Source organism: Diabrotica virgifera, chromosome 8 (assembly GCF_917563875.1).
Source record: "Diabrotica virgifera virgifera chromosome 8, PGI_DIABVI_V3a".
Taxonomy (NCBI): domain Eukaryota; kingdom Metazoa; phylum Arthropoda; class Insecta; order Coleoptera; family Chrysomelidae; genus Diabrotica; species Diabrotica virgifera.
Genome location: NC_065450.1, coordinates 115,099,432 through 115,119,546, shown reverse-complemented (window position 1 = coordinate 115,119,546; position 20,115 = coordinate 115,099,432). Strand labels below are relative to the sequence as shown.

Genomic DNA, 20,115 nt, shown 5'->3' with positions numbered 1-20,115 from the left:
TGTTTCAAAATGTCTTAAATTACTGCCAACAAATATAAAAGAATCCACAAGGAAAAAGTTTTCCTGTAGTTGGCTGTATACCATGTAATACAAAAACACAGTAAAATCCTGTATAAAAGGTATATTTAAAAAGGTATATTTAAAAATATAAAAGACTAAGTGTAACATCAGGACTGATACGACAAGGAGACCCCTTATCACTGTTGCTATTCAATTTGGTATTAGAATTTGTAATATGTAAAATATCATCTGAGCTGACAGGAGGATCTGCGAATCGAGGATCAAAACTTTTGCTGATGATCTACGTGCAGTCGCTCATACTACAAGAGACGTGAGAGGTGTGTTTTCACAACTCGAGGAAGAAACAGGTAGTTTGAGCTTTCGAATAAATAAAGAGAAGACGAAATAATGCTAGTAGCCAAAAATCCAAGACCAAGACTTAGGCATAACATAACTATTAATTACCATAACTTCGAAGTAATGCAAGAGTTTAAATATCATCAAAGATGACAACCACAAATAAAAAGATATATCGGCAAGGATAGCCGCGTGTAATAGAGCATTATACTACTACCTACCATCATTATTAGATATGCCATTAAGATCAAAAAGCTGCTAAATATACAATGTAAATTGAATTGCTGGTATTTGAAAAGAAAGTTCTCATTCCAGAATGATATTTTGCCATCAAAGAGATGAATTGACAGGAGAGAAGGCGCCGCAATGCTGAATTGGTGGCTCTGCATGTACTGAAAACATCGTCAGACATATTAAGATAAGATGGACAGGTTATGTGGTAAGATCAGAGGAAGACATAATCTTAAGACAGTGTTTTTTGAGAGACGGTAGAAGATCAGTAGGCCGTCCCATAAAAAGCTGGAACGATGATGAAGAATCGAAGAATCCTGAATTAGTAAAGGCTGCTTGTAGAATTATTTGCATATTTGAAACGACGATGTAAACTATTCTGTTTCACTGTAAAATTCGTGAAATCCAAACACCGAGAGAAAAATTTAATACCTTGTTTACACTTTTTAAATAATTGTTTAATTGCGGCTCGTGAAAAATTTCAAATTTTGGAAAGTGGCTCGGACTATCAAGGATCTTGGCCACCCCTGTTATAGACTCGTATTGTGTCTAAAATGAGTAGCAAATTTCATATAATATACCGGCTGTAGCGCGCGAATTCATTCTCATTCGGCTATGCCCACTATTTTTTATTCTAGTCGGAACGCAAAATACTCTTTGTTTAATACACTCCTGATAAACAACTTGTAATATTTTTTCTTGCTAAAAACTTGTTAAAAACTTTGACTTTTCTTATACTCTGGGCTAATTAGCAAAATTCATGGAAAAGTTATTTACCAGCAATTTTATTGCTGGAATCGAATTATAAGATCCTATATATTAATAATATAGGTATGCAAAGTCCGCAGATAGTGTGCTACTTTTTTATAAACAAAATGGCGCCGACAAATCGTATTTTTTTCAATTATTGCTCTATAACTCCGAAGATTTTAACTTTACAACAAAAACACCCAAATAAAAATTCACCGCAATTAAATTCTGCATAGAGATATGTTTTTCACGATTTGCTCCAACAAAAATTTTCCTCGGAAAATGCGGGTTTCCCTAACAAAAACTCTAATTTTCAAATAAAGTTTTAGGTACGTAATTATTAATCAATAATTAAATAACTTAGTGACATCAAAGCTTTCTTGATATAGATTGTAATTCCAGAAGCCGGTGAAAATTAAACGAATGTTTTAGCAACAATTCATTTGTTAATTAACAATTTACGATCGCAATAATAACCAAAATAATCATGATACATTGATCAAACTTATAAAGATTATAAAGATGAGATGCTTATTTAATATTTTCCCGACAAATATAAATTTTTCTTTTTTTTGCATAATCTTTGAATTTTGAAAACATATAGTTATAATAGTTATAATAGGCTGGTCTAATTAGTAAAGTACAAAGAAAGGTTATTTACCAGCAATTTTATTGCTGGAATCGAATTATAAGATCCTATATATTATTAATATAGGTATGCAAAGTCCGCAGATAGTGTGCTACTTTTTTTATAAACAAAATGGCGCCGACAAATCGTATTTTTTTCAATTATTGCCCTATAACTCCGAAGATTTTAACTTTACACCAAAAACACCCAAATAAAAATTCACTCCAATTTAATTCTACATAGAGGCATGTTTTTCACGATTTGCTCCGACGAAAATTTTCCTCGGAAAATGTGGGTTTTCCCAACAAAATCTCGAATTTTCAAATAAATTTTTTGGGCCAGTAATTATTTATCAATAATTATATAGCTTAGTGAAATAAAAGCTTTCTTGGTATATATTATAAATTCAGAAGCCGGTGAAAATGAAACGAATATTTTAGCAACAATTTAATTGTTAATTAACAATTTACAGTCGTAATAACAACCAAAATAATCATGAGACATTGATCAAACTTAGAAAGATTACAAAGGTGTGATGCCTATTTAATATTTTGTCGACAAAATATAAATTTTTCATTTTTTTGCATAATGTTTAAATGTTTAAAAAAATTGTTATAAACAAATTAACATTTCTCAGAAATTGTTTATTATATTTTAATTTTAAAAAATACTTAAAATGCGTATTTCATAGGTCTTGAAAATGAATGCTTTAAAAAAATTTTCCAACCATTTGCAAAAAAGTTATGAAACAGCAAAGTAAATATACGATTTTTCCGTCGTTTAAAATTTGTTTTGTTTCAAAGCTTAAAAGTGAGTCTATGGCACAATCTAATTACTCGCAAAGAATGTCAAAAATTAGTGCAATTGTTATATTTTAATCAAAGATTAAAAATACTTTTTTTTGTAATTTTTAGCGCAAAAGTAGGCCTGATACAGAGTCGGAGCTAAAATGTTCACTCAAAGCGACTGACACGCAGCATACATTACACTGGTAAACATACAGTTTGCTGCCGGAAATTTTTTACTATTTCTAGGTAATTTGGGTCTGCTGAATCCAAAAATGTCACCAGATTTGCTCCATCAGATCGTTTTCAGAAAATATAGGGTAATTTAACGCAGCACTACCTACATATATGTAGTGCTGCTACCCATGAAATAAACCAAATACGAATAAAAAGTAAGATATTTATTGTACAATAATGTACTTACAAAAATCATCACACATATCTGCCAAATAAACTTAACTTTTCATCTACCTAACCGGCAGCGTCGCAACAAAAATGTGTTATTCGGCGTCACCTAAAAACTTCCTTTTGTATGATTTTCTTGCAAAGGCTTTAAAAGGACGGTCCCTTTGAAGACTCCAGCAGTAATCCGCCATCATGTGATTGCCCCATCTCCCTGATACCCCTCTTCCATCGTTTTGATATCTTGGTGAAGTTTTTCTGGGAAACGGTCTAAGTGGCTGTGGAGGTAATGAATTTTAATACTCATATGACAACCGTGTTTGTTAAAATTGTTGAGCATCTCTTCCACTCCAATGCTCAATTGGTATACTTCCATATTTGTTGCCATTATGTAGAAGGACACACTTTAAACTTCTTTTGGAACTGTCGATAAAAAGACGCCAGTGATCTGGTGTACACTCCGATACACCCATTTTTTCTAACAGTCCTTTAATATTGTTATAAAAAACCATATCATCTTGCTGAGTAAAAAAGGCAAAAGGTCTTTTATCTATATTACTGTAGTATGTAATTTTAGTGTCTGGGTGAAGAACATTCTTTTCTTTTAGTCTGGAGGTAAGCAACTCGGAAGAATCCTTTGGAAAGTTCAAATTTCTGATAAGATCGCTTAGCTCTTCCTGAGTAAAGCGCTCAGGACGTGTTGAATACCCTTCAAAATCACTGTCGTCTTCCTCAAATCTATTAGTCTGCAGTTCGTCAGATAACGTTTCGGCATTATCGTCTGGTAACATAGTTAAACTGCTAAATATTGGAATGGGTATCTGTTCAAGCTGATGTGGAATTGGTCTTATTGCTGAATCCAGGTTAGGATATGTTCACGTATGTCGATTGTTACGATTAATGCCCTTTATATTCACAAGACAGAAATAGCAATCGTCAAAATGATTTTTTGGTTCCCTCCATACCATTGGAAAACCAAATTTAAACATTTTCGTTGTCCTTTTGTCCACTGTCGCAAGTTTTCAAGACAAGTTTTGCACACTACATGTGGAGCTTAGGATTTATCTTGATCTCCTAAATGAAGACCAAAATAGGCCCTTTCGTCTTAGACCAAAATTTGTCTTAGAATTTGTTAAGTTTTTTTATGAACATATTGCAATTATAGTGGTGGAATATACAGAAATGTAAGAATATTTAAGTATTTGATAAGTATGTTATATCTCGAAAACTAGAGCTGATACAAAGAAAAGGTTTGTACTTTTGGAATCAGCACAGATGAATTAACTAAAATTAGTTGATTTTTTTTCGGCAGCAAGACAAAAATTTTTTTTGTTGGGCTGTGTTATTTATTAAAAGTGTCGTCGCGCGGCCGGTCGTCGCTCGGCCGGTCGTCGCTCCGAGGGAAAATTTTAGCTACAGTACTGTATTAGTCTACTTTCGCGCGTGTAAATTACAAAAAAATATATTTATAATCTTTAATTAAAATATAACCATTAAACTGGTAATCGATATTTTTTTTGTAAATAATTAGCTTGTACTTTAAACTCACTTCTACGCTTTGAAAGAATTAAAAAAAATTATAAACACCGTAGTAATCGTATGTTTACTTTCATAACTGCTGTTTCATAACTTTTTTGCAAATGGTTGCAAAAAAGTTTTAAAGCATTCATTTTCAAGATATTTGAAATGAGCATTTTAGCTATTTTTTAAAATTATAATATAATAAAAACTTTCTGAGAAACGTTAATTTGTTTATAACTATTTTTTTTTAAACATTTAAAGATTATGAAAAAAAATAAAAAAATTATATTTTGTCGACAAAATGTTAAATAGGCATCTCATCTTTATAAGATTTCAAAGTTTGATCAGTGTATCATAATTATTTTGGTAATTATTGCGACCGTAAATTATTAATTAACAATTGAATTGTTGCTAAAATATTCGTTTAATTTTCACCAGCTTCTGGAACTATAATCTAAACCAAGAAGGCTTTTGAGTCACCAAATTATTTAATTATTGGTAGATAATTACTTATCTAAAACTTTATTTGAAAATTAAAGATTTTGTTGGGAAAACCCGCATTTTTCGAGGAAAATTTTCATCGGAGCAGATCGGGAAAAACACGTCTCTATGCAGAATTTAATCACGGTGAATTTTTATTTGAATGTTTTTGTTGTAGAGTTAAAATCTTCGGAGTTATAGAGCAATAATTAAAAAAAACACGATTTTCGGGCGCCATTTTGTTTATAAAAAAAGTAGCACACTATCTGAGGACTTTGCATACCTATATTAATAATATATAGGATCTTATAATTCGATTCCAGCAATAAAATTGCTGGTAAATAACTTTTCCCAAAAATGGCCTATTCTCCGATAATCAGCCCAGACTATTATAAAAGATTGGTTAATTTCAGCTCGAAATGTTGTTAATTAACGTAACAGTGATTTTAAAAAAGGGGCCATCTCAGCCCACAAGGGTCGTAGAACCTTTTTTTTAAGTTAAAAATTTTAACCAGCTTTCCGTAATTTCCATGTAATTTGATCTAATTTCTACGGAGTTATTGTAATTGTTTATAAGCTTAAAAAGTGCTATTTATTAACAAATAATTTTGTGTGCATAAATGTATTTTTTTACTTTTTTTCATAGGTTATTATAAGGAAATAAGCCCCTAATTATTGAGATACATTCAGCCAAATTAACTGGACCAGGCTCAGAAATTAGCTCGTTTTTCAAAAAAATTTATAAACAAATTCAATTTCGCAAAAACTATTTAACAGATCTGGACCATTTCTTGCACACCATTAAAACACCATAATACCGTTGATTGAATACCTCAATCAACGATAATACCCTCAAGTTTAGGTACATTTAAACAAATTTTAATAAACAATAAAATTGTTAAAGTCTTTCCCAGAGACATTTTTCAGTGCGTCACAAATGATAGAAAAAAGGTAAGTCCGTGATAACCCACATTTATAACATTTATTCTAACATGACATTTTAGTTAAATCTGTCAGTTGTCAGATTTTATTTGGAATTTGGCATAAAAACAAATCAATTGTGTTTATTGCATTTATAAAATGGTATTTTCTTTGATTTGTATAGTCTTATAAATTGTACAGATTATATTCGTAGGTATATTATATAATTCGTAAATAATTTTGTTTCGATTATAGCGCTATCTATCGACAACTTGAATAAATGTTCTAAATGTCTGTAATCACGGACGTGCCTTTTTTTCTGCCACTTACAACTTAATGCGTTAGAAAGAAATCGAAAAACTGTGACGCACTGAAAGAAGCTATGAGAAAGAGCATATTAACAATATACAAAAACAGTCGTCCGTTTTTGCAATATCTTTTTTGTTTGTTAACCGATTTTCATGTATCCCATTCTATGTATTTTTTGTTTCTGAATAAGTTACCTGTGGACGTCAAATCTCTAAATAAACAAGTTTTTAAGTTATGGGCAAAAAACTAAGTTTGACGTTTTGATTGTTTAAGTATTTAAAAATTGTTCCACTAAAAAATTGATGAATCCCAAGATGGTCTTTTTGTAATATCTCATACTACACATAATTTCAACTGTCAAACCCGTCCTTTCAGTTATGTCGAGTAAAAACCTAACTTGATTGGCCTATAAGTGGTTATTAAAATTATTAGATAACATAGATTAATATTATTAGAAACCATCAAGATTTTTTATTAAACGCTGTTTTGGCAAAAATTTTCAAACATCCGAAAATCGTGCTGAACTTTCTTACTCGTTATACTTTCATATGACTTACTTTTTTATATGTAAGTTGAGTCCTAGTACAAAACTATATTTTAAGCAATACTGTATTAACCTATCCATTACTTAATTGTAAAAGCAATAGAATACTAAATTAGTTCAGTTTTTAATAGTCCAGTAAATGACCGTTTTGGAGTGTAATTTTATTCGTCACTGCGAATTTGCTTGAAAATTTGGTTTTTATTCCTCTTAACCTCTACTTCACTTTTGGACTTGAGCTCAGCGTTGCTTTTACTTGGACGGTGAAGGCCACCCCTTCTTGGGGGTGAAAAAACATGTTCAAAATAATTATTCCAAATCAGATTAATTGTTTCCACTTTACTTATATATTGCCTAGATGATCTGTAAGTTTCACCGGTTTAAAGCGCTTATTTTTTGAAAAAAATTGGTTTTAAAGTAATTTTTTTTAATATGGAAAAAAAGCCTTTTTTTGTATTACTTAAAAGTATTAGTGATACGAAAAATCTCAAAGAGTAAAAATATGTAGGTTTTGCTTTTCAGAATATTTTGGATTTCTCGTGTTTTTCTGTAAGCCTCGTGATTGGTGACTCGTTCAAGCCCTTTCAACTAAAACCCTTTCAAAAATAAGCAGAAACTTACAGAACCGGTTTGAACTTACAGATCATATAAACAATACAGTGAAGCAAATTGTAAAACGGTAACGATTATTTTATTTAGAATGCTAATTAGAGCACGATTTTCGAGATTTTTTTGCCAAAAGGAAAGGGACCAACTTTATTTTGAGCGTAACTTGCTTAGTTATGATGCTGGAAACTTTTACAAAAAAATAAACAAAAATTAAAAAATGTTTTAAATAGTATTGATGAGTGTTCCCGAAAAGTGCTGTATTATTTGGTTATATTTTATGAGCTACAACTCTTCTTATATAGAGTCCACATACTTCACAAGTACACCATTTTTTTGTTTTTCTTTATAAGCTACATTTTTGCTAAGAATATTATGTTTTTCAAGAAAATACATAGTTACTTTTTGAGTTATTTGCGAAAAACCGTCTAAAACAGTTATTTTCCTAACGAGTGCAGAAAGTCATACTTTTCCGCACGCGACTGCAGTTTGCCGAACGACGCGAAGCGGGAGTTCGGCAAGCAGTGAATGCGGAAAAGAGACTTTCTGCAAGAGTTAGGAACAATATTTTTTCTACGAGTTTAAAAAATGACCAAATATTAATCAATTAGTTTAATTAATATGAAAATACATACACAAATTAATTCTTTGACAAGGTTGTCAAAACCAAACTTTCAATATAATTAGTTAGCATGACGACGATCTTGGTTTCCATGACGATGATTCAAAACGACTGTTATTATGTGAATATTATTTCATCGAATTGTCGCGTTAATTTCATTAAAACAGGAACACAATAAGATACATTTGAAATAAAATAGTAAATAATATCTAAATATTAGTTTATTGCATGTATTATAATTATTTTAAGGCCATATTAAAATATCTACACGCGTGCGGAAAAGTAAAACGCGTGCGGAAAAGTAACACGCGTGCGGAAAAGTAAAATGCGTGCGGAAAAGTGAAACTTTCTAAACTAAAACGCGTGCGCGAAAGTAGACATTTTTGCACGCTCGTAGAAAAACGTGGTTTTTTGTTGAATAATGACCATTTTCACTCACAAATAACTCAAAAAGTGTGGACTTAGCAAGAAACTCTATACAACAAAAGTTGCTTAAAATTAGTCAGTTTATCCATTTCCGGACTTATTTGGAACATTTGTTTTCTCACTCCTGAGAAAGGCTGGAATTCACCACTTAAGTAAAATTAACTAATAGTCGGTTCGCTAAACGCAGACACAATTGGCTAGTGATTTTAGTAGGTAATTTTTTTGTTTTTTGCCCATTTTGCCAAAACTGGCAAAATTATTAACTATTTAGTAATTTTTTTTGCCAATTTTACGAAATCGGCAAAATTACCTACTAAAATCACTAGCCAGTTGTGTCAGTTTAGTGAACCGACTGTAACAGCCTATATTATATAGTCCAACTTAGAAGTGGAGGGAGAGTAACTCCAAAGTTTTATGCAATTTGGTGGCACGGAAAATTACACGGTATCTCCATATTTCTCGTTCATTTACTCACCTATAATACAAAATTCAGTTTAATATATTTACAAAATTTAAATTTTTAGATACTGAAATTTTATACACGCAAGCCACACAAAAAATTTTAGATCAATATGGAAAAACTTTTACATGGGAAGTAAAATCCCAAATGATGGGACTACACGGCCAAGAAATGGCAGAAAGAATAGTAAAAACTTATGATTTGCCCATTTCAGCTCAGGAATATTACAAACAAGCAATGGAACAATATTATATCATCATGCCTGAATGTCAATTAATGCCAGGTAATTATATTTTCATTTTATATTTCCAGATACCGAAATTTTTTACAAAAGAGCCATACAAAGCATAGCCAGTAGGTTTGGGAAAGTGTATACACCACAGATTCAAAGTAAAATTATTGGTACTCCTGAAAGGGATTCTAGTAGAATTGCTGTACAAGAAATGAAACTACCTATGTCAGTGGACAAATTTCAGGTTGAATTTAGAACAACTGCACATAAATACATGTCTGATGTGCAATTTATACCAGGTAATTACTTCTGTAGGCCAGTTTGCACGTTTTTTTTATATTCTGCTCCTAATTCCAATAGTTTACATAGACTAACTTCGCTACACAGCTGATAAGTTGAATTAAATGAGTAAAGGCGGGTTCTCATTAGCCAACCTCATTGATCAATAGCACTGATTCTATGCAACTGACCATATAATCCAAATTCACACTATTTCAAGGATATTGAATTCGGTCTACAAAGTGCTAATTTTAAAAATGGCTGCAAAGAAGAAAATTGTGCATGCTGGCGTTGTGTGTGAATATTTAAAAAACGTAATTAAAAATAGGAAAACAAGAAAATCTCTGACTGTCTTTTGCAACGGAAACACCTCTTAAAAATGCATCAGCTTGGCCGAACCAAAACAGTTTGGGTTTATACAGATCATCTGTTCCTATACCACTTTTATTTGCTTTAATATTTTATTCAGTTCAACTTTGTAGGTTGTCCGGATACTTTTAATTTTATTTTTAATATATTTTATAGTCAGGGTCTATTTCCATTCCAAAACGAATAGCTTCATAGCTTTTTTTCCGATTTATTATATATTTATAATATTGTTCACTTCTAATATTCCATATGCACCCCTCTCTCCGGTATAATTCTAGAAACTTGCAGATACGGTTATCTCTTCATTTAAAATTTGACATTTTCATGATATTATATATCTATGGTTTTCATAAAGAATTTAACCTCATATGCTGACTGCTGACTATTTAACCCCACAAAATATAAGTCAACGCAACTAGTTCCGACAAGCACTATTCTATCTAATAGAATCTTTTCCGCTGATCCATCAAAAGTAGGAAGGCTTTTCACTTTAATTGAAATACCATATCATAAGAACAGTATCACTGAATCGACGTTCATATAAATCTGTTTTATTTCTATAGCATACAATCAATGAGGTTGACTAATGAGAACCCGCCTTAACATATCGGTTTTTGACATAAAAAGGAACATTTTTTATTCCTTCTTACTTACTTACTTACTTAAGCCGTCCTCTTGTACCTTACGGTGTCGAGGTAAGTGGAGAAATCAGACGTATCCATGCCCTTCGGTCAGTAGCTAGTCTTTCTGCTTCTCTCCACCCAATATTTCTTTTTACGCAAGCCTTTCCAATATCTGCGTTCCACGTTCTTGCTGGCCTGCCTCTTCTTCGTTTGTTGTCGGATGCCGCTTTCCATACCCTCTTTACAGTTCTACCTTCACTCATTCTCGCCATATGTCCCAACCACGATAACTGTTTCGTTTCAAGTCTGTCTAAGGTCTTTCCAATACCGCACCTTTCACGTATGTCTTCATTTCTTATACGATCACGTCTGATCACTCCGAATACCGCACGTAAATATCGCATTTCGCATGCTTGAATTTTACTACGGATGTTGTCATTCACTGTCCACGTTTCACTACCTTGAGTAGCACCGGCTCGTATACAGTTTGAAACACTTTCATTTTTGTTTTCAGGCTTACTTCTTTCTTCCTAATAAAACTTTTATTTAGCGCATAGTATAATTTTGTTGCACTCATTACCCTGCTGTTTATTTCTGGTTCTATATTTCCATGTCCATTCATTGTTGATCCCAAATACTTGAAGTCCTCTACTTGTGTAATGGTCTCATTATTCAGCTTTACATTTATATTTTCTTGAGTTTTCGATATTACTAAAGCTTCTGTTTTTTCAATATTTATTTTCATCCCAAATTTCCTAAAGGCTTCATTTCAAACATTTACATTCACTTGCAAGTCTTTTCTGATTTTGCCACGATTACCAGGTCATCGGCATATATCAACTCTGACACGTGAACTTGTTGAAGTTTATACACCCCTACCCACCCTAGTTCTTTTTACATTACCCCTACATTCTTTTGCAATTTCGTCCATTAGAGTGATGAATAACAAAGGACTCAGAACACCACCTTGTCTTACACCTGTTCTTGTGTAGAATTCTAGAGATGAGCGATTTTTCGTTCTTACATTATTACGTGCACATTTATATATACTCTTTATTGCTTGGATTAACTTCGGTTTCACCTTTCTACGGTTTAATATTTCCCAGATCTTGTTACGTGGCGCCCGATCAAATGCTTTTTCCAAGTCCACAAAACATAGAAACAACTTACTGTTATGTTTTAGGGCTTTTTCTGATAACTGTCTCACCGTGAATATGAGATCGGTTGTACCTCGCCCTGGCCTAAAGCCGCATTGGCTGTCATCCAGTGTGGCCTCGATATTTTCTCGCAGCTTTTTCTCTAGTATTATTTCGTAGATTTTACTAGCAACTACCAACAATGATATTCCCCTGTAGTTAGAACACTTATGTTTATCACCTTTTTTGTGTAATGGTAGAATAGTGGCAAGAGTCCAGTCTCTAGGTATGCATCCGGTATGCCAACAGCTCCTTATGATCTTCTATAGTAACTGTAATCCTTCTCCTTCCATATATTTAATTAGCTCAGCCTTAATATTATCGTGTCCTGCAGCCTTGCCATTTTTTAATTTTATAATTGCTGCCCTATATTCTTCGTATGTTATGTCATCATTATCTTGTTGTTCATTTAAATTGTACTCCTCCCTGTCATTCTCTATTTCGTTGTTGTCTCCCATTAATAATTCCATAAAAATGTTCTCGCCATCTTTCGGTAATCTCTTCATTTTTTAATAATATGTTACCATCTTTAACCTCTACACCTGTTACTCCGTTTGATTTCTTTTGTCTTAGGTTTTTTAGGGTCCTATAGAGCAACTTCGCGTTACCCTTACTATCACTTTCCATTTTATTTCCAAATTCTTCCCATTGACGATTCTTAGCTTCTTTAATTTTATTTTTAACTATTATTCTCTGTTCCTTATATTCTTGATAATTACCTTCACTTTTATTACTTATATACTTTTCCACAATTTTTTCTTCTTCGAAACTTCCAATTTTATGTCATTATTCCACGAAGCTGTACTTTTCAGATATCTTCCTTTCGTTACACCACATACTTTACTCCCAGTTGCATACACCAGCTCCTTAAAAATATTCCATAATATTTCTATATCCTCTTAATTTTTCCAATTTCTAGTCAGGGTTTCTATTTCCGTTCCAAAACGAATAGCTTCATAGCTTTTTTCCGCTTTATTATATCTTTATAATATTGTTCACTTCTAATATTCCATATGCACTCCTCTCTCCGGTATAATTCTAGAATACTTCAGCAGAATCACTCCATCTTCTCCTCGTTTTTCCCTACCTCTCTTTCCATTAATGTCTAACAGCTATATCCTTTCTCCCACACTCCCACATATTTTTCATTTCTACGTCTAACACGACCAAATCATTACATTTGTTCTTAAATATTTTTTCCTGAATCTTCTTTGCAGGTCACACTTCACCGTTGTAAACCAATGCAGGTCTCACCACACTCTCGTATATTTTTCTTTTCAGTATATGCCTATATAACATTTTCATTCCCTCGGGTCTTTTGAAGTCTCCATACGGCTGTGTAGACGATCTTTCTTTATGGCTATCTTGTATATCTCTGTATCTTCCTCTTTTTTAGACCTGTTATACGTTTTTCTAGCTTTTCTTCTGTCTAACCTTCTGTTGCACTTCATCATTCCACCACCAAGTTTCTTTGTCTCTAGTCATTGACTGAATCTTTTTCCCAAATCTCTTCCAGCACTCTATTCTTAGACCTTCTTGTCGAATCCTTATCCTTTAACTTCCACCACTTTACTTTCTGGTGTCCTACTTGCTTTTATTTCCTTCTCACCTTTATATCAATATGCACTATCACCGGTCGGTGTTCACTAGCTAAACACTCACCCTTTATCTCTTTACAGTTGGTAATCTCTTTTAACTGGCTTTTTCTATACAGCACAAAATCTATCTGACTTTTCCTTCCTTCGCTACTATAGGTAACGTGCTGGTCGTCTGTCTTCATAAATTCATAAAGAATGTATTAACTACAGACAAGTTCCATGCCACTACAAAGTCGATCACACTATTTCCTTTATCATTTCTTATTCATGATAGTATTCTTACACTACGTTAACATCAAGTATAATAGTGTTAGTTAAGTGTGTATAGAAAAACATTTTCTGTGAGTACATATTTTTCTATTAATAAGTATTTCATAACCAAAGAATTTTATAAAACCGTCAATAAACAACACCAGTCATTGATCGACACTAATTTTTTGTCTTTAAAGACAATTACCAAAATCCGAAGCGGAACAGGTCCGTACTTAGGAAAATCAAATGGTGTTGAGAAATGGAATTCGACGTCACTAATAATAGCGATGAATCATTATCGCAATCCACATCACAAAAACCTTTATCTTACTCTGCTGCAGCTAGTAGACAAAAAGAAACAATCTATCCATCCAAGCTACAAGCAGTAGTTTTTAATTCTCTCAACGATGTTAAATTAGAAGAATACTTGTTAACGGTAGGAGCTTTAGTTAGTCCAAAACACATTATTTTTTCATCAAGAATCACCAACAATCGTATCTGTATCTATTTCTCAACCAAACAAGTCGTAGATGAATTTTTTTCAAACAGTAGAGGTTTCATCACTGTAAACAATACACAAATTCAAGTCCGTAGACTAATTACTCCAAGTGAAAGACTCCTAATATCCAATGTTTCTCCCACTATCCCGCATAAGGTAATAGAAAACGAACTACTGCTCCTAGGGCTAAAACCAACTTCATCAATGTCATTTTTGCGAATAGGAACCAACAATCCTGAATACAAACATGTACTCAGTTTCCGTCGACATATTTACGTATCTCCACCCACAGGTCCAATTCCCGATACCATTTTAATAACTCATGAAGATACTACAAATCGAATTTTTTTGACATTAGACAACTTATGTTTCATTTGCAAACAACATGGCCATATTTCCAGTAGTTGCTCAGTAAATGTAAATCACTCAGAAACAGCTGTCCCAACTGCTACACTTTCAAACAGAAACGAACCTAGTACAGTAACTTCAACAGAAACGACTGCTATTACACCTTCAACAACATGCACTTCTACAAACATATCAAATAATTCAACGCCACTAACAAAAATATTATCTACAACCAACCTAACACCTCTTGATACATCAACTACAGATAATACAATGCCAGTGATATCCAAACCAAATATATCCACCTCATCAGCCCCCTCACCTCACATAGTCATAACTAACCAGCCTTCATCTTCCAGTCTAAGCAATAATTCTTGCTCGGTTAATGAAAATAAAGAGAATCCAGCACCAAAAGAATTTAGCGTATCCAACGAAGAAAATACATCTAAATCATCCTCCAAACGAACTGTATCTGAAGCAATATCACCCCCGATTGAGACATCAGCTAGTGACGATGTATTTTCAAAGCCAACTCAGAAACAAAAAAGAATAAAAACAAAAATATCAACAATACCATTAGAAACGCTAATGCAACCAATTAAAGAATTATTCAATTCCGAAAAGCAAATATTAACTTTTGAGGAAACAGTTGATTTATTTGAGAACGCTCATGGAACAAAAGATGTTATCAGCGTTATAAATAAATATACAGTAGACATTCTAGGATTTAAAAAACTCATAACCAAAATTCATTCATATACATCCGAACGCTCATTAAAATTGAAATGTACAAAGCTTAACAAAAAAATTACGAGACAGCTCACAAAAGACAACTACGAGGATGAAGAACCTGACACGGATACATCGACTGAATTATCCCAGGAGCTGAACATTCAATAATTATCACTATAACATTCAATTTATTACAATGGAATATAAATGGGTTTTATACCCATTATGAAATGCTAAAACTTTTAATTAATGATATTACCCCCGCTATCATTTGTCTCCAAGAAACGAATTTCAAAGACCAATATTGCCACACATTTAAAAATTTTTCAACATTTTATAAAAATAGAAACAACCAGGAAAAAGCAAGTGGTGGAGTGGCCATTTATGTTAAAAATACTCTTGAAGCACAAACGATTCCACTAAAAACAGACATCGAAGCTGTAGCCGTCTCAGTTAAAGCTTCCCAATGCATTAATATATGTTGCATCTATACTCCCCCAAACACACTTATCACCTTAACCGACTTAAAAGCACTCATTTCACAAATACCTATGCCCAGACTAATAGTAGGAGATTTCAATAGTCACAACCCAATGTGGGGCTCAACAAATTTTAATATCAAAGGCAGACTAATCGAAGACTTGTTAACTGAAGAAAATTTAAACATTCTCAATGATGGAAGACCAACCAGATTTAATGTACATACTGGTACAACATCGGCAATCGATCTATCGATTTGTGACCCAACTCTTTCAACTGCTCTTAATTGGGATCCCCTACCCTTTTTGTATGGGAGCGACCATTACCCAATAAAAATGTCTGTATTTTCTGATGACAATATCTCTGAATACCAACCAGTCCGAAAATGGAACCTGAAAAACGCTAATTGGTACAAGTATGCTGATGCCGTAGAAACAGGCATAGAATCACAAGAATCTAGTTTTGAAAACACTGATATAAATGAAACTCTCAACATTTTTACGAATATTATTACATACGCGGCAGAAACACATATAGGAAAAACTAAAATATTAAGGAAACACAGACCTCTACCATGGTGGAATACGGAATGTCAAAATGCAATCAAGCAATATAAAGCATCTTTTAATAGAATGAAAAAACATAGTAACACAACTAACATAACCGAATACAAAAAACAGAGAGCACATGCTCGATATATAACAAAAAATGCTCGAAAAACCAACTGGAGGAAATTTGTCTCAAATATAAACAGTACAACACCTTTATCTACAGTCTGGGCCAATATTCGTAAAATATCAGGAAAAAACAAATTTTACCAAGTGCCTTTTATTACTCATAATACTAACATAATAACAAAACCTAATGAAATAGCTGATGCTTTTGCTACATACTTCGAAAAAAACTCCAGCAATAGCAACTATTCCGAAGAGTTTATACAACACAAAATCATCACAGAAAAACAACAGCTCGATTGTGAAGATAGAGATAACAGTTCCTTCAATATCCCTTTAACCTTAGATGAACTTAACTTTGCCCTTAATACTACAAAAAACTCTGCTCCTGGACCCGATAATATACCTTTAGTATTCTTGGAAAAACTGCCAGACAATGCAAAGTGTACTCTTCTAAAAATTTTCAATCGAATATGGTTAAATAATGTCTTTCCAACCTCCTGGAGTGATTCAATAATTATACCTATTCTCAAACCTAACAATGCACGAACTAAAATTTCCTCATATAGACCCATCTCTCTCACCAATGTAATGTGCAAAGTCATGGAAAAAATAGTTAATAAAAGATTGCTATGGATATTAGAAGAAAATCACCTCCTGGTTAACGAGCAAAGTGGATTTCGACAAAATCGAACTACTACTGATAACCTCATTGATTTAGAATCTGAAATTCTTGAATCTTTCGCAAACAAACAGGAAACTATTGCAGTATTCATAGACATTACAAAAGCATTTGACACAGCATGGCGTTACAATATTATCAGATCATTACACACTTGGAATATTAGAGGTAATATCATTAATTTCATTTCAAATTTCCTTAAACAACGCAATTTTCAAGTAAGAGTCAATCACTGCACATCTTCAATAAGACTTCAAGCAAATGGCACCCCTCAGGGGTCTGTAATAAGCGCAACGTTATTTTTAATTGCCATTAATAATATTATAGCATCAAACTCCAGCTTAGTTCATGGCAGATTATATGCGGATGATCTGGTATTAGTATCTTCAGGAAAAAACATCTCATCACTACAGCGTCACTTACAAACCTCACTTCATGAACTCGAAAACTGGTCGAAGAAAACAGGATTTCAGTTTTCACTCAGCAAATCGAAGTGTCTGTTATTTTCAAAGAAACGTGATCCGAATAAACCGCAACTAAAATTATGTAACCAAATCCTGAATTATGCCGATGACATTAGGTTTTTAGGGATGATTTTTGATACGAAACTCACATGGAAAAAACACATTCTACAAATAAAAAAAACATGCCAAAATGGAATTAATCTTATGAAAACTCTCTCTAATAAAAACTATGGAGCTGACTATAACTGCCTAATCCATATTTATAAAACCCTAATTAGATCTAAAATAGATTACGGTTCCATAGTATATGCATCTGCGAAAGAATCCTTATTACACCACCTTGACGTAATCCAAAATACGGCATTAAGAATAGCTACAGGAGCATTTCGGACCAGCCCAATAGAAAGTTTACGAGCAGAAACTGGAGAGCCATCACTTGAATATAGAAGGATGCACTTAACTCTTACATACGCATTTGCTGCTAATTCTAATCCAAACAATCCATCTAGAAATAACATATTCACTGATCGTTTTAAAAACCTATATACTGAAAATAGGAACATGAGACCGCCATTCTACGAAAGAGTTAGGCAAACCCTTAGGACTTTACAAATTCCGATACCAAATACCTATTCCAACTTCATAGAAATTCCTCCTCCTTGGACATTAAGCATTCCTCAATCCGATACATCCTTAAATATCTTTAGAAAGAACGATACTCCACACTCTTTAATAAAAAATACTTTCATCAACAAACTAACAAAATTTTCTAAATCCTATCATATATATACAGACGCTTCTAAAACATCTACTGGAGTTGGGGCAGCTGTCATTACTCCAAATAGTACACTTGAGTATAAACTACCATCCTTAAGCTGTATACATACTGGCGAGCTATACGCCATCTATCAATCTCTCGTTCATATTAACTCCAGTAATATATCCAATGCTCTTATAATTACCGATTCCCTCAGTTCCATCCATACCATTAACCAACTGTACACGAAGCATCCAATTGCTCTCCTAATTAAAAAAGAACTAGCTACCATTCAAAACAATAACCATATTGTACAATTCCTATGGGTTCCTTCACACATTGGCCTCCAAGGAAATGAAGCGGCGGATCGGACAGCCCAACAAGCCAGAGACAGTGAAACCGCGAGTGAAGTGAGAGATGTAGTTCTTAATGATTTAAAATCATTTATTAAAGTGAAAGTCAAAAATATGTGGCAAAACCAGTGGGACAGTTCAACTTCAAAACTTCGCGAAGTGAAAACGTTTGTAAAACCGTGGAAATCTCAAATTCACAACAGAACTCACCATGTCATTGTTACTCGCCTTCGTCTAGGACATACCCGACTTACCCACGGACACACAATTGGTCACACTAATCCCACTTTATGTGAAAACTGTAATATCCCACTAAGTGTTAAGCATGTACTTGCAGAGTGTCCAAAATACCAGTTGCAGAGACAGAACAACCACATCATCGGATCAACAAGTGAAATCTTAGGAGAAAATTGTAAAATTGAACACTTGGTAAAATTCCTTAAAGATATCAATGTATTTAACAAAATCTAACATTTGTAAATAAATTACCTTATGTATATGTATATGTCGCTAATAACCTCCGAGGTTGATGCGACTATTTTGTAAAATAAAAAAAAAAATTCTTATTCATATCCCAAAACCTTCATGAACTCTTTCTATTCCTTCTCTTTCTCTACCAATATGTCTATCCAATGTTTAATTACCAATGTAGTATTTTTAAATTAACATTATAATAGATAGATTATGTTTTTGATTTTAAGCTTAAGCAAGGCAAAGGCGTATAAAGAAAGACATAGTAAAACAATTTGTGTTTTTTATTCGGAGAAAACAAACGATATTGTTCTTTGATTTTAATGATATGTACTAGGCTTGCTCAATTGGAACGTTTCTTTGATACAGAAAAAATTTATCGATTCAACATATCTACAAATAATTATTACTATACAGGATGAACAAAAATGCAGGTCATAAATGAAATCACATATCCTGGGACCAAAAATACTTCGATTGAACCTAACTTATCTTAGTATAAATGTGCACATAAAGAAGTTACAGCCCTTTGAAGTTACAAACACGTTATGACTGTTGATACAATCATTTAGTTGTTTTTCTAACTAGTTTCTTCCTGTTTACGACCACTGCCCCTAAGAACCTAGGAGCAATGAGTTTAACATTTTCCAAGGCTAACCTAACCAAAGATGTGTTTCAATTGAACAAGCTTATATAATAATATATCTCTGGTTCTATGGTGTGGTTCTCTGTCTTCTTGGACTTTAACCTGTTTTTGTCCGAACAGTGTAGTCGATTTATGGTGGTTATACAGTGATGAGCGCGCTAATAACCGGCAAAATATGGAAAATATATTAAGTTGTGAGATATAAAGAAATGAAACTAGTGGAGGTGGGAAATTTAGCGATAAAAACCTATAAATTTATATTATATTTATTATTTTCCACCTTTAGACGTATCGGACGAGTATTCAGAATTTCCCAATGAGACGGCAATCGGGCATACTAGAGTAGGGAATACAAATTAGCGAGGTCAAGTCGGACACACGTTCAAATAATTCGAGCAGTGCGAATGTATTGAAACAGTTG

The 20,115-nt window shown here is 33.0% G+C and overlaps 1 protein-coding gene across 2 annotated transcripts in view; it reads left to right on the top strand.

The window, feature by feature from the left end:
• LOC126890767 (probable pseudouridine-5'-phosphatase) overlaps positions 1-20,115 on the top strand; it is a 48,207-nt gene that overhangs the window by 10,149 nt on the left and 17,943 nt on the right. Inside the window, exon 2 of one of the 2 annotated variants that reach the window (XM_050659949.1) lies at positions 9,104-9,322. In XM_050659949.1, the coding sequence (XP_050515906.1) occupies positions 9,104-9,322 (219 nt within the window). Of the gene's footprint in view, positions 1-9,103; positions 9,323-9,351; positions 9,571-20,115 lie in introns of both variants that reach the window. The other variant, XM_050659950.1, reaches the window with a different exon arrangement.